Source organism: Macaca mulatta, chromosome 15, assembly GCF_049350105.2.
Source record: "Macaca mulatta isolate MMU2019108-1 chromosome 15, T2T-MMU8v2.0, whole genome shotgun sequence".
In the NCBI taxonomy this organism is placed as follows: Eukaryota; Metazoa; Chordata; class Mammalia; order Primates; family Cercopithecidae; genus Macaca; species Macaca mulatta.
In genome coordinates this window covers 90,665,756-90,682,654 of record NC_133420.1, presented here as the reverse complement: position 1 = coordinate 90,682,654, position 16,899 = coordinate 90,665,756, and the positions used below count along the sequence as shown (strand labels likewise).

The following is a 16,899-nucleotide window of genomic DNA, read 5'->3' as shown; positions in this document are numbered from 1 at the left end:
CCACTTCATCTGCTGCTCAGCATCCATTCCCATTCTTCCTGGGAACGAGGATTTAAATTTCCTTTGGGAAAACACTGCTCTTTCATTCTAAGCCTGGAATGGGATGGGACAGTTCTCATTCCCAGGACAGAGGCAGATTCTGACTGGCTTAAATTAAGTAGGCTACACTGTCCGCCTATCCACACAAATTTTCTCTGGGATGAACAAGTAACGTAATAGAAGCCAATGGGATGAGAGGTTTCTGGAAGAGACAAGCTTTCATACATCCTACAAATGTGGTCCTGTGAGGATGCAGAGTTCTATCTTGCAACCTGGGGATGAAACTGACAGATTGATCCTAGGAATACTATTGAGCCCTGGCACAAGTGGGAACAAAAAATTAGCCCTTGAACCCTCAAATGTCCTTTTTTAAAAAGCCATTTAGAGTTACATTTTCCATCACTTGCAATGTAAGGAATACCATATATCAGTGACATCTTTTATCAGAGTAAAGCAAGCCAAATAACATAGAAACCAAAGACAGAGCAGATACATTCTTCCCCCAGAGAAACAGAACAATGGACCTAATACCTCAAATCTCTGATTGCTGACTTTCTTTCCTTTTTTGTTCCAGACAATTTTAGGTCTTGGGTCTCCCGTAGCTTGGCAGATGAAAGAGGCAACTCCGCCAGAGACCCCTGTCTGATCAACGGGTGTTCGTGTAAACCTTGGAGGTGCTGAAATAAAAAATAAACACAACAGTTAAATTGAAAACTGAAACACAGACTATTATCCTACTACCACTGCTCTCCCCACCATCCTCAACCACACGGCCATCAAGACACACATTTTTAAAATGTACTATAGGATTACAAAATTAGAAAAGCAACTTTTACTTTTGGGGGTAGTTTAAAGGGGAAGGAGGTAACTTCCTGGTCAAGTTATCTGTTAGTGCTTTTATTGCCGAAATCTGTATTAAGGTAGAGATCCAATAACATCCGAAAAGCAACATCACACGTTAATTTTTATTACCAGTATAAAAAAAAATCCAATTTGTCCTCTGTAACAAAATGAGCTCATCAATCAAAGTGAGTAAAATTTTAGCGCTTGCTTTGATGCCACTATCAGGACACTGCCAGAAAGCAGCAATGCCACTGCTGAGCTATTAAAATTAGTGACATTTAAGAGAAATGCTAGGAAATTTTAAAGAGACAAGAAATATAGCCCTGAATTAGAAGGTTTGGCAAGAAACAGAAATAGGGGAAAATGGTAAAGTGACTCTCTAACTCAGATATGGTAAGCTGTCTTACTTGAAACTTAGCTCAACAATTTGCATAAAAGAAGATGAGTCAAGAAGCCTCCAAAGTCACAGCAAACCCAAGGATATTTTTATAGAAAGATGTAGACTTAAAGATTACCAAGGCTAGAAGGACAGACATTGGAAGCTTGTTCAACATCCTCCAGCTCTTTAAATGTTCCTAACATTCTTCCTCTTTCCTTAAAACACTTACTTATTTTTCATCTTGCATTGCAAGATCTAGATAGCTATCATGCAAGAATGATATAAAATGTAAATGAATATTTATGCACAAAGATATTCATCATATCATTTGCTTAGCAAAAGAGTATAAGTAGTTGAAACAAACACTATGGGAATTCTGTCAGTGAAATAAACTATGGCCTGAAGAAGAAACATCATACAAGTAGTATTATAAAGTCTGTATCATATCACATGAGAAATGCTGATGATGCAATAATCAGCCACAAAAGCATACTATAGAGTTATATGTGGGGATAGCAGATAATGAAAAATGCACACACACACAAAGACAGAACAAAGTAAATGAAAACACTAATAATGGTGTTCAGGAGGAGGTATTTTAATTATTTTTCCGACTGCTTCCATCTTTTATACTTCCTTGAATTCTTACAATTATGTCCTGGTTGAAAATGTTTCAAAGCCCCAAAACATTCTGCTGTTTCTTTTTTTTTTTTTTAATTAAAAAAAAATCCCTGTTACAGATTTTCTCTTCTCTCCTACTGTGTTCTAGTTACATGTCATTGAAAAGTGGCTTTAAATAACCATAGCTAAAATTGATTTTGAAAACAATCCTCAGATTATAAAAAAGAAAAAAGTCATAACAAAGTTCGTTCTTCTTGGCTCATCACCAGTATTTTCTCTGTATTGATTTCACACATGGTGTTCCCATTGGCTTGATGGTGTGTTCTAACTCTGTTTGGTTTTCTTGGAGTCAAGGAAGCTGGATTTCTATCTAAGCTCCACCATTATGTATATGGATAATCTTGGAGGGAAAAAAAAATCACTCAACTTTACCATTTCTTGGTATGACATATGAAACACATTAATTTACAAAAATTGCAAAACTATGACATATGAAATAAATTAATTTGCAGAAATTGCTTCCAGTTTCAAGGTTTCCTAGTTTTATATATTATTTCCAAAGGAGGAAAGCTTAGGAGAGGCATATTTGCAATGCTGCTCCTGGAGAATGAATTTCCACCTCATCAGCAAATTCAGCTTGTTGGTGATCCTGGAACTGGGGGCCTGCTTATGATAAAAAATATTAGGAAAGCAAAACAGGCTCTAACAACCCTGCTAGATATCACAACCTGTAGCAACTCAGTGTAGCAACAGAGACTAGATGATTACTAGGAGCTGTGGGAAGTACTTAATTTTTTTTTTTTTTTCCTTAAGATGGAGTCTTACTCTGTTGCCAGGCTGGAGTGCAGTGGCACAATCTTGGCTCACTGCAACCTCCACTTCCTGGGTTCAAGTGATTCTCCTGCCTCAGCCTCCCAAATAGCTGGGACTACAGGTGCACGCCACCACACCCAGCTAATTTTTGTATTTTTAGTAGCGACAGAGTTTCACCACCTTGGCCAGAATGCTCTCGATCTCTTCACCTCGTCATCCACCCTCCTCGGCCTCCCAAAGTGCTGGGATTATAGGCATGAACCACCATGCCTGGCCTCGAAATAATTTATTTTTCTTTTTTTTTTTTTTTTTTTTTTTTTTGAGATGGAGTTTCATTCTTTTTGCCCAGGCTGGAGTGCAATGGCACGATCTCGGCTCACCGCAACCTCCGCCTCCCGGGTTCAAGCAGTTCTCCTGCCTCAGCCTCCCGAGTAGCTGGGATTACAGGCATGCGCCACCATGCCTGGTTAATTTTGTATTTTTTGTAGAGACGGGTTTTCTCCATGTTGGTCAGGCTGCTCTTGAACTCCCGACCTCAGGTGATCCACCCGCCTCGACCTCCCAAAGTGCTGGGATTACAGGCATGAGCCACCGTGCCCGGCCAAAGTAATTTAAAATTGACTAACAGTGAGAGGATTACAAAATACTATACATTGATGTCACTTTTCTGGAAACAAACAAATGAAAAATATATTACAAGTTTTTTTATTTATCTTTCTGCTGTTTCAAACAATGCAAATTGATAATAACTATTTGCTTGTCAGTATCCAATGGAGAAATTATAATTATGCAATGAAAATTTCTAGGGAATTTCCCTAGAAAAACAAAATGCACAGCTGTATTAAATGGTACAATACTGTCATTTTTAGCTACCTTCCTTTTCCTGTCTATAGCCTAAAAACTGTCAACCCTGAAGGGAAATCCATTGTAAGAGCCCAGCTTCCCATTTAAGTTCTGTTTTGAAATTTCTTGCAAGAGCATGTGAATACAGCGAAGGGCTGTTGCATAAAATGAGTGTGTACTATTAGAAATTAAAGAAAACTAGAAGTAGGATACCCTTTTCCCTGTAACTGGATATTTTTTAAAGGATTCCATCACATTTCTTATCCCAAAGAATGAAGAAAAGTTGGCAATTCTGACAATCTGCAAGTAGGCAACAGATGCTTGGGTAAGTGCTTCCTCTTGCCATGTAAGGACCTGGGTTAGAAAGCTCATCTGGAAACCACCATGGGTGAGGGCATTAAACAAGTCAAATTAAACACAGAAATCTTATTTCTAAATGGAATGCAGAGAGACAAAATTCCTGTACACTTGGAGAACAGGTATGAGTGTCATCTCAATGTTTTCCAGGTATGTTTCTCGTTTATCTTCATTTTCTGGTCAGGCATTGAAGTTTTTTGTTCGTTTTTTGAGACAGGGTCTTGCTGTGTCATTCAGGCTTCAGCGCAGTGGCACAATCAAAGCTAACTGCAGCCTCAATCTCCCAGGCTGTCAGTCCTCCCACCTTAGCATCCAGAGTAGCTGCGACCACAACCACACACCACCATGCTCGGGTAATGTTTTCATCATTTGTAGACATGAGGTCCCCCTATGTTGCCCAGCATGTCTTGAACTCCAGGGCTCAAGGATCCTCCCACCTCGGCCTTACAAAGTGCTGGAACTACAGGTGTGAGCCATCATCACACTCAGAGAAGTTTTCTTGTAATATTGACAAGTATAAAAATATGTCACCCAGGAGGGAGAGGTTGCAGTGAGCTGAGATCGCGCCACTTCACTCCAACCTGGGTGACAAGAGTGAAACTCCAGCTCAAAAATAAAAAATTTAAAGAAAAGCCAAAGAAATGACCACTGGATGTTACTGTAGGATTTTATTTCCGGAGATCAAGTCAAGTAATGAAATTAACCTATTGAACTGTGGAAAATTTATTAAAATAACCAGTTAGAATGTTTTAGGATCTGGAACTATTTTTCTAATTTCTACCACTGTAATGACTTGATACTCTTCCAAAAAAAAAAAAAATCCTGAAAAGGGTCCTTAAATTTATTCTTTGAAAACAAGAAAATAAAATTGATCACACTACAGTTAAAAACAAATAATTTCAGGGGCTTGTACACAGAAATTTTGTAAAAAAAATACACACACACACACACACATACATACATATATATATATATATATATATATATATATATATATATATATATATATATATGAAAAGACATTGGTCTCACTGACAAGAAAATCATGACTTTCCCATGGGACCCAATGTCAATTTTTCTAGATTTGCCCACGAGATCCAAACTACAAAAAGGATATATGCCATTATCCTATGATACAAAGTAAGACTCCAGATAATATAGTAAAATCCTTTCACTAAGCATGGGTGGTGCATATATAATCATTTTTGCTGGTCAAACTCTCAGACGGAGTCTATCAATGTTAGGCAGCCAGCCAAAGGAAAGATATGAGGTAGAGAGAAGGCTAAACTTAATAACCCCAACAAATGCTTGAGGCAAGTAAAAATCTCTATTCTCAGAGGGATGTAACAATACACATCACCCACTTCCCTTCTCCATATCTCAGTTTAATAAAAGGAATGAGATGAATTGTCTGCCTTATTGTGTCATGGATGTTGTCCAAATTTAAGCCATGCTCTGAAGATGAGAAGAAAAGGAAGAGAATTCAAGTAAAGCATAAAACAAGGGTGTCTACTAAAAAGTCACAATATAGGACAGACTAAGATTCAAATCATGAAAATCTCCATTTTTATTCCATGAGATACAACCATCAGTATTATAGGTAGTCTACAAAAAACAGAAATGTCAAGTGCATAAAGATGGGGAGAAAGGCATTAGAACTTTCCAGTCACCATTAGAGAGGCATTCTTCCATTACTGCTGTAGCTAATCACCATTGCCATCTACGTGAAGCTGCCAATGCTGCACTGCAAAATGCATTTGTGCTCAAGTTGGTTTTGACAAGTGAGGAGTATGATCTTTTATTAAACTAATGCCAGGTACTGCACAGCTCAAATTACTGTTCAACCCAGAAAATCTATTTTCTAAATGGAAAGCAGAGAAGCTACGCATGTATATGCGTCAGAACAGAGGCATGGCTGATATTCTAGAATGTGTCTGCCAGGCTCGCTTGCCATTTTCAAAGACTATACATTCTCAGGATGCATTCACAACACAGACCATAGCTCCTGGAATTTAGTAGAATATTATTTGCTACACAGCTCAGGAGGAGCCACAAACTACACACTGATTTTTACTTTTAAGAAGTTAGATTGTTTCTTAAAGTCTAACAATGCACAGTATCTTTGAACCTAATGGTTCTAATATTTGGATGCCATATCATGTTTCAAGTTGCTAGGCACTCTGAAGACAAGGTGATGAGCTCAACGTACACTTACAGCTATTAAACGTAGGGAAGAGAACCAACCAAGACCAGCAAACTGCTTTTGTCTGTCCTTAGCAAACTGCTGAACTGAGGGCAAAATCCTCCCTTTAGTACACTATACTAAGTAGTGCTAGATGTTAATGGGGGAGAGCCATTGAAGTCCACCAGTAACATCCATAGATGAATGGAATTTATGAGAAATTCTTAAAGGTTAAGAACTCAAGGTTGAGGTATATGATTGGCCAACTGAGAATCACTTAAAACAGATTCACAGAAAGGATCACATGCTACAAAAGTGAAGAGACAAAATGAGGGTGCCATTTGTCTAATTTAATTCTAATTAATAAGCTGCTTCTGTGGACATCAAGAAAATATGTCGCATAGGGAACAAAACTAACAGCATGTAACTAATTGGCTGTTTCTTTTCACTGATTAACATTTCCTTAAATAGAGTGTTTTGTTTTTAAAGGGCTATTTGTCATAACAATGTACTTAAAATTTTTAAAGGGGAAGGTTTCTATTGCTGTTAAATGAGACAGGGAGAGAATGAGAGAATGTTCAATGGGAACATGCAGGTACCCCTGTCTTTAGGAATCTGCTTCCTCCCTATAAAGTGCCTGTAGAATTTATGAGGTGGTCAGCTGAAGTCATCTCTGATCTTTCTTTCTCTGTAAGTGTCAGGATGAAAGCTCTGAAGGAGAGCTCAAAAACAGCGCCTTCGGGGTCCCGTGGGAAATGCAGCACACAGCAGAAGAGTGAGGGCTGGTTGTAAAGGTAATGGCCTGGTCTGAGGGTTTGAGGGGAAGGAGTTACCATGGGGCTTTACATTCCCTTCGAGCCACAGCAAATCCTATTGCCACTTTCGCAAACATGGGGCAGCCAGAATTTGCGTGGATGATAGATCTTTGTTATAATTAGCTTCATTTTGACTGGGACACAGGTAGTGACAGACAACCTGCCTAAGTCAACAGCACAACTATACCAACACACGACAAAAGGGAAGGAGGTCCCAGAGTTGACGTATCACTGCTTAGGAGGGCGAAAGCATGGCACAGATACCATCTGGGGTAGCTTCCACAGCAGAGGCTGTATATGAACCAGGACCTGTGGGGACACTGAATCTGTCACATGAAATTTGAACAGAGTCACCTGTTGACATCTGTGGTCAGGATAGATCTTCAAAATCAAAAAGACTTTTTAAAAAAATTGTTTATGGTATTTCTTTTTAAATACAACTCCCAAAACAATCTGACAGTCTTAAAATTTGATTTAAGAACCATTACACTTTAGAATGGAATAAAGAAATAACTGCTCCTTGCGTTCCATGCACTAGACTAAATGTTTCATGTATCTTATATACGGTGTTTTCAAAAAGTGTTGCAAGATGTTATCATTACTCCTATTTTATAGATATATAGAAAGCTTTACAGTAATATAGGTATTAGGGAGGAAGGGAGGGAAGGAGGAAAAAGTATGAAAAGACAGCAAGAAGGAGTCACTGAGGTTAAGAGTGAGTTATGAACTTCTGATCTAATTGTGAACCCCTCATGAAGGCAGCAGCGACAGGCCATGTGGAGCGGTCACTGCCATCATACTGGCTGCAGGTGGGCTGCCTCGGGGACGCGGGACATAGGGGACGTGGGGCATAGGGGTCCCACCGCCACCACTGCTGCCTCTGCAGCCGCTCCTGCCACCACTGCTCACAGCTCTGATCTCAGAGCAGAGCTGAGGCCGAGCCCAGGTACTGTCAGCCTGACTGAGTGTGCCCATGTTGGGGCAGCACTGACACACCGGCCCCTTGCCGCCTCAGCCTCCTCCAGACTGTAGGCACTGACAAGGGTGGAGGGGAAGCCAAGCGGGAGCTGAGGGCAGCTTGGGGCCTGCAGATTCCCCTTGGCATGAGCAGCCTGGGTGCCATGGTTGGTGGCAGGAGGCAGACAGGCTCCTGGGCGGAAGAGGATGGATCTGGTGAGGCCCCACCTTCAGGCCAGGGAGGGCCTGAAGTCTGAGTGCTGGGCTGTCAGCCCCACAGACCAGAGTGGGAACTGGTGGGGCCTTTTCTGGGACCACCCATGGCTGCCCATGGACCAGCTGGCAGGCACTTCCTCCCCTCTGAAGCCCATAAAAGTTCCAGGCTCAGCCACAGCAAAGCAGATGATGGGACAACTGGCTGCAAAAAGGTGCGACCCTCAGTGTTGTTAGCTGAACACTTGCTGGGATGACCAGCTGCAGAGAGGAGCTACCCTCTCTGATGACAACTGAACACTTGTTGGGAGGACCTGCTTAGCAGAGAGGAGCTACCCTTTCTGCTGGGAGGTGAACATTCACCAGAACACCCTGAGATGGAGAGAAGATGCCCACTATGGGTCTCCTCCTATTGCTCAATAAAGCTCCCCTTCGTCTTGCTCATCCTTCACTTGTTTGCATATCTCATTCTTCCTGGCCACAGGACAAGAACGCAGGACCAGCCAACTGGCGAGGCTAAAAGAGCTGTAACACAAACAGGGCTGAAACACGTCCCTTGCTCGCCACGTTGCAGGCGAAGAGAAGGAGAGAAGAGCTGTGGCCCTTTGAGGACCCCAGACCTGGAAGCTCCCCAAGCCAGGGCTGTGACTCACTCTTTGGGGCCTTGTGGTTCCTATTATCTCCATGTTTCCAGGTGTCACTGCATCCCCCAGTGCCAGCCAGGGAAGCTGCCTGTGGTGCACCTGGTCCAGCCGCTGCCTCACGGAGAATGGAGAACCAGCAGCCATACTGGCACCTGGAACTGCCCATCCCATGGCAGTGGCCAATATGTCTGACTGTGCAGTGGCGAGATCCCATGCTCACTCACACACCCCCTGCCATTCCATGCCTGACTCGCAGTCTCCCTTGAAGACACGGCATCCAGGCCGGTAGTGTGAGCTGAGTGTAGCCTGCCAGGCCAAGTGGGCAGAACAAGCTCAGCGGGCCTGAGCAAAACTTGGGCAAAGGTGCCACTGGCCATAGAGGTTTCCGGCCAGGAAAGCAACACCCCAAAGATCTTGCAACACTCATATTTTCGCTGTGCCAAATTGCAAGCTAGAAAATGATAAAGACTGCACAGATAACATATCCCAACTTATTAAATATTTTGAAATATCTTTTATGTAACTATAAAATGTATACTGATTGCTTTCTCAAGGGATTGGCAAGTACTTTGTGCCATACTACAGCAATTATTTTTCACTAGTTAAGTGAGAAACTTCACCCAGAATATGCTGTGTATAAAAGTTCTCTTAAAGTGTAATATCATTCCATGATCCAACTGAAATCAGAGATTATGATGTCTGATCAACAGACAAAAATCAATGTCAGAAAATTCATAAACAAATCACCCAAATTTCAAGTTTAGCAGGGTAGGCTACGTTAGTATTATTTTACTTATACATTCACTTTGCTCATGATTTAAAAAGACAAATACCTCAATACAGTTCTCGACACTGATTAGCCCTCTTCCCTTTCAAGACACAATGACATATTTCTATGCATGTCTATACCATTAATTTCATTTAGGCCTCAACTCTCAATTCCTTTGGAATGACTATTAAAGCATTTCCCATTTGGTAGATAGATATCTATGCCTCTGTATAACTACCAATATTTAATTTGTCAAAGGGCTGATAGGCACACTGACAACAGAAAAGGAGAGAGAAGAAGAAAGGGAAGGAAGAAATGAAGAGAGGAAGAATAGATTTAATTTAGTGAAAAGATTATCTCCCACTTGAACTTTCTATCAATGTTAGGTTCTTATTTCTAACTGCTTGAAAGATTACCTTCCAGCATCTCAAAATTGTTGTGCTGAAGACATACCACGCCGTTTGCCTTCCCAGTCCTTCTCCTCTTACTGAGTGTTCATTTCTGTTTTTGGCATATTCACTCTCCCATATACCCCACCTAACAGACTCAGCCTCCTCTTCTGCCTTCTCCTTTGCCCCCATTACCAATCAATTATTAAGTTCTATTGATTTATCACTAATATTTCTTGTCCCTCTTTTTTCGTACCCAAAAACAATGGCCATGGTTCTGTCTTAAACTAGACATTAGAATCATCTGAGAGGGAAGGAAGGAAGGAAGGAAGGAAGGAAGGAAGGAAGGAAGGAAGGAAGGAAGGAAGGAAGGAAGGAAGCTAGCTAGCTGCAGGTGCCCGAACCCCACCCTAAATCAATTAAAACAGAAAACAGTGCATAGGACTGGGTAAGTAATTTCCAGAAAATTCCAACATGCAGTCAGGATTGAGCATTACTGAATGATGCCATGATATCTGCAGCTTCCCATCTGGTCACTCTCACTTCAGGGATTTCATCTCGATAATTAATATTACACTTTACTATATGGATCCTTCTTTTGTTTTCCCTTTTCATTCTTTGAGTTTTGTTTCCTAACACATCTGTGAGTACAGCTCTTTTCCACTCAAAAAATAATAAACAAACTTTAATAGCTTACTTCTGCAAACTAACACCAGAAATTCTGTTTAGCCTTTAAGATATTTCAGAGCTGCTGTCAATCTATTTTCCCAAATACATTTCCACCATTGCCCACGGAGAACCTAAAATTCTCCCATCTCGATGCCTCAGTACAGGCTGTTCCCTCATATAAAATGCCTTCTTTCCCACTTTTGAATTTACAGAATTTACCCACATTTTTCAATTCTAAATTAAGTCCGTGGAAGCCTTCTTTGACCCTCCCCATCTAGATGAAACATACCATCCTTTCGACTCCCCTATCATACTTTCTGCATCTTTTATGAATCGCAATAGTCTATATTTCATTATAGTTATTTTAACCACACGTGTTTTCTCCCCTGTCACATTCATAGAACCTTGAGAAAATGACACATGCCCCTGGTCATCTGTGAAGTCTTATAACTCCCAACCATACTCAGCACATAGTTTCAATGCATACATGAGCTTGGTAAAGGCTCTCCCAGGTGCTATCCCCTAATCCTTGAATACACACTTTTGAGTATTTAGAACGGATAATAATAATGTAAATGTGATTTTTGCACCTCTATTAAAGGCACATTTGCTTACAGCTTGGCAAATTAGCTATGGAATACAAATTCTATGTGAAATACACTGTCATTGCAATACAGTGATATGACATAGTAGGAGACGAATAGATCCTACCAAGTCCTAAGCTGGCAAAATGTGGCACAGCCAGATTACAGATTCATGTGTCCCATCATAGGACTGAAGTTTAGATGAAGCATAATATAATGCAATGAGTCTTTTCTGTTTGATGAATATCATTCCTCCTCACTGTCATCACAGAGCTCTCCCCCCCTCTACCACCTTTTGTGTTTTTAATTTTTAAGTAAAATGACTTTACTGTTGTCATTGTACATATTTATGTTAAATTAGAAAATACACATAAGTTGAAAGGAGGTATCACTCTAATGGTGATCACCTTGATGAATAACTTTTAAGAATTTTCCATGCTTATTTTACATATTTTTTTAACAAGAAAGAGGTTATACTATACTATTATTTTGTAACCAACATTTCATTTAGAATATATTGTGAATATCTTTTATGACCACAAATAAATTCAACATGTTTATATTATAAAGAGTAAAGATTACATTTAAATTTATTGTTAAACATTTAGGTTGTTTCTGATATTTCAATCGGAAAAAGGCTTCAAACTGTTTTTTGTAATCATATCTTTGCACATATATGTAATTCCTATATGTGAATTATTTCTACATGTAAAATTACTGAATCCAAAAAGTATATTTTTAAGGCTTTTGATATATTTAACAAATTATACTTTAAAAATAATGCATATATTCATAGCAGCAATGTATCTGAATGTCCAATTACCTAGACCACTGCTAAAGCTATAACTTAATACTTTACCATTGGCCAATATTTTTATCCACTGCCAAAATAATGAATTGCAAACATTTGGCACAATGTCTAATACATACTAAGCAACCAGTAAATGTTCATAGACCATTAGCACAGCTGACCAACCTTCTAGCTCTAGCATCATCCCCATTCCTCCATCCCAGTTGCCACCATGGGACTTCCCTATCAGTTGCCTTCAACATCTCTGATCTCACCTGGGATTACTTCACATTCCAGAACAGTATGCAAGCCTAGTTTCTGCTATTCACAACACAGGCACGCATATTACAAAAGGACAACACACATGGATGAAGACCACAGCATGGGTCAGAGCAGCAGTGGAAATGGTATGTTCCAATGGTGGAAGGAAATTTGTCCTATTTCAAGGTATAATAATACCTGGATCATAAACACGTGTTTTACAGCAGTGAAAAATTCTACAATCTCACCATCATAACTTTTTATTTAACAAACAGTCATGGTATATTATGACAAAAACAAACAATCACCCATGTTCTGTGTGCCCGGGCAATAAAATTTCCTGAACTATTGATGTGCTTAGTAAGGCTGGCCATCTGTTTTGGTGTAAGACACTAAAAATAACCACTGGTTTAGAGACATAAATTTCAGGAAGATGGCCTAGGTGGTCCTGAATCACTCGTAGACAAAATCTGTGAAGTCATTCTTACCATTCCTTATGCCATAGTCATGCATTCTTAATGAAAACATGTTATCAGCAACACCATGTAGACATTCACTCAACATCTTCCACATTAAGCCTCTGGGTTTGCTTACTACCTATTTATGCATTCAAAATACTCAGACTGTGCATCCGTTTTGTTCAATAGAGTGATAAAGGCCCTTATACTGAAATAGATGAGAAAGTTATGCATTACGTACAATCTCCCAGGCTCATTCAGCAAAGATTACCAGCTTTTTTCATATTTCCTATATGTGGTAACACACTCAGGAAGCCATTTAACATAGACACACTATTTGACCAAAAAGAACCTCTACCAATGCTTGAGCATCTTTTTGTAGAGTTAGTTTTCAAAGCAGATTCATTTACATCATTCACTGCTAATTTACTCGTTAATCATAATTTATCACAACAGATGTGCTGATCGTCATTAAAAATAATCATTTATTCTCTATTCTAACCTGCTGCTTATCATGTACCTGCAAATTGGATCACACAGGAAAAGTAACTGGCTTATTTAAAAAGGAACATGAGAGCGGATATAACTGAAGTGGGAAAGAAAGAGAAAAAGAAACAAAGAACAATGCCATCTTTCCCAATTTTATGTTAACAAATTCCAGAATATCCTGCCACTTCTTCTATACAACATTTCCAGTGTATCAACTATATGAATTTTAAGAGGAACTAGTGTGATGAACTGTACTAACTTCACTTTAGAAACCAGTAGTAAGCCAGTTCCACAAAGAGAAGATCTAGTGGTATCACTGTATAAGCTGAAAGGCTTTGAGCCAATATGAATTTTTATAACTCTTGCCTTCCAACCAAAGTGAGGTATTACCACAACTGACAAAAACACAGACCATTTCTTTTAAGATAGATCCATCTTACAGGAATAAGCTGACCACAACTTTTCATCTATCAATTGTACGCTGGTTAAGTTGGCAAGATACTTTGGGAAATGAAAGTAGCTACTATATCCCCAAAGTAACTAAAACACTAAAGGGAGGTGTGTGTGTACACATGCAGACACTTTCAATGAGCAATAAAACAGATTTAAAATGATATTTGATTGTATTTACTGGAGAAATGTAGAAGTGTATTATAAGAAATCTTTGTAGACAAAAAAACCTTTTTATAGATACACAATTTTGATACATTACAAAAATGTTTTGTGTAGCACAAAATACAATGGAAAGTGATTTGCCTGAGTTTTTATTACAAAGATTATATTAATTATAGAATACAGTTTTATAATACATGTCATATTTCCTAAAGAAAGTCTATAATTAATATTATCTTCTAAATATTATGACTTTTAAAATATTAGATCATTCCAATGATAAGATGCTTAAATATTTGGCTATTTAAAAATATTTTCTTGGTACACAATATTTTACTTTAAGGGCTTTTTTTTTTTAATGTTTTAATTGTTTTTGTTGTTGAGACAGGGTTTTACTCTGTTGCCCAGGCTGGACTGCAGTTTCACAATCATGGTTCACTGCAGCCTCATCCTCCTGGGCTCAAGCCATCCTCCCAGTTCAACCTCCTGAGTAGTGAGGACTACGGGCGCATGCCACAACACTATGCTAATTTTAAAATGTTTTGTAGAGATGGGGTCTTGCTATGTTGCCCAGACTGGTCTCCAATTCCTGGGCTCAAGTGATCCTCTGGCCTCAGTGTCCCAAACTGCTGGCATTAGAGGCATGAGCCACCACCTCAGCAAGGGCTACCTATTAATAAGAATGTGGATATGGCCGGGCACGGTGGCTAATGCCTGTAATCCCAGTGCTTTGGGAGGCTGAGGTGGGTGGATCACCTGAGGTCAGGAGTTCGAGACCAGCCTGACCAACACGGAGAAACCCCGTCTCTACTAAAAATACAAAATTAGCCGGGCACAGTGGTGCATGCCTGTAATCCCAGCTACTCGGGAGGCTGAGGCAGGAGAACCGCTTGAATCTGGGAGGCGGAGGTTGTGGTGAGCCGAGATCGTGCCATTGCACTCCAGCCTGGGCAACAAGAGCGAAAAATTCCACCTCAAAAAGAAAAAAAAAAGAAAAAGAAAAAGAAAAAGAAAAAAAAAGTGGATACATGATGGATAAACAGTGGAAAAGGTAAAAGGCAAAGTAAAAAATAAAGTTGACTTGCCTATACACCAGTGTTTTTTCAAATGAAATAGTGACTTAAAAAACATACTGAAAAATGCCCAGCATATTCACATTTAGACCAATACCCTGACAGAGATCATATTCTAAGTTTATAAGGTTCATGTCAGTTTTATTTTGTGCAATACCTAACATGTTGTAGGTATTCAATACCTTTCAAAGCAAGTGTAATTATTTTGGATCCTATGGAAATTTTAGGTATGTGTCTATGTCCCTTCCAGATATTTTTCACTAAATTTACCATTCTTTTTTTTTTTTAATTCATTTCTCTGCAGACCCAAAACTCTAAGCTGAAAAGTATTTGGCAATGATTTGCAGACTTCCAAACATTCTCATTCAGTATTAGGTAACCATTAGAACCAATAACATTTTGTAGGATATTAAAATTCTTATTTTCTGGTATACTTCCAATTCAGCACATGTAGCAAGCAACCAAATGGCATTTATTTTACATATTAAGTCCATCTTTTCTACAAAAATATCCAAATTCTTTCTTAGAGTGAAGAGAAAGAATTTATATTCATATATGCAAGTTGGTTATGAGAAAAGCGTTCTGCAGATGTCTCCCTAAGTTTAATCTTGCTAACCACGATGGATCTCTGCATTTTCACGCAGGGGCCCCGCCCATTCACAAATTCTACTGAGAGAGCTATTTGGGGGTACAAAAGATGGAAAGCATGACAACTGGTTCTATGCTCAGGCTGTGAAGGCATGTACAAGCAAGCAGTGATAATAATAGATGATCACCCAAGGCCACGAACTAACCCTGTCCACACAGAGAACTCAAATTGATGTTAATTGGAACCTGGCACACGGATAGAGACTAGGGTACAATTCCTTGGTTTGTAGATGGAAATAAACCTATAAAGAACTTTAATAAAATGAGCTCTAGATGGAACACAGTGTAATACAATAATGTAGTTCTTTTGCTTTTTTTTTTTTTTTCCTAGCTACATCTCTGTAAAATAACTCTATCAACATTGCCATGACAGCATTTTAAATCTGAGGAGAAAATGTTTCATTCTTGCCTTCTGTGAACTGAAACACATACACACTACAAATTTAGAAAATCAACACAAGGAGGGGGAAGGGCCGTTTTTTCTCCCTCACTGAAATCTGTTATGTTTTGGCCAATCTTTTTGTTACCATTTTCCAAACGGCATTAAATTTATGAACATAAATATGCCTTTCACCTCTCCTGGTAAGAGAACTTGGGTAACACTTGGCTCTGTAGACACAAGGTAACACTACACGAATATTCTTGAAACACTTTTCAGTTGGATTACTTTTCAAATATTGAAGTCCCTAATTTGTATCCCCAGGCAGTGCAGACCCTGGTAGCAGCTCATTTCAGTGCAGATTATGCATGCTTTTCTAGAGAAACACATTATCTGAGCCCCAGGAATATGGGAGGCTTTCCAAAGAACCACAGACAGTAAGGACCTTTATTGCCAACTAACTTTTTCCCCCATCCTCTAATTTACAGCTCAGGGTATTAGGTAAGAAAACAAAGGATTTTCCCACACAGAAATAAACTTTTTGAAAAACCTGCAAATGAGATTTTAATGACACTATTTACCAATATAGAATGCATGCCGAAATAAACTGACACACTACTGGCGGTGGATTTTTCTTTTTTCTTTTTTCTCTTTTTCCCCTAATTTAACTGTTGCAGGCAACATCATAGCAATTTAAGTTGGTTTTGAGACAAATTATTAGGACACTTATTTTAGAAGGAAAATCAACCAATAATTACTGCCCTGGCACACGGCTATTGTTCACAGCATAAACAGAAGCTGTGGCTGACAGCTGATGGGCCCAGCCCCCTGCTATCCTTAGAACACATTTGCAGATACCCAAGGCCTCTTGCCAGACTAAGACATGCTGTAATGACGCTTTTCATCCAACAGAGCTGCACTGACCAGGTTATGCTGGGTACAATAGAATGACACCATTTTAGGACTTCCTCCCAGGTTGACTTAGCTTTAGAAGCTAAAAATACTGTTATAAACACTAGGGATTCCATTTGTATAATGACATTGGCCTTTTTGCACCACTCTAAAATATTAA

At 39.3% G+C, this 16,899-nt stretch overlaps 1 protein-coding gene across 15 annotated transcripts in view; it reads right to left on the bottom strand.

Annotated features, from left to right (window-relative positions):
• The window catches only part of PTPRD (protein tyrosine phosphatase receptor type D), a 548,445-nt gene that overhangs the window by 325,170 nt on the left and 206,376 nt on the right, over window positions 1-16,899 (bottom strand). For all 15 annotated transcript variants that reach the window (XM_077966648.1, XM_077966651.1, XM_077966654.1 and 12 more), the window contains exon 3: window positions 571-716. In XM_077966648.1, coding sequence (XP_077822774.1) covers window positions 571-716 — 146 coding nt within the window. The remainder of the gene's footprint in view (window positions 1-570; window positions 717-16,899) is intronic.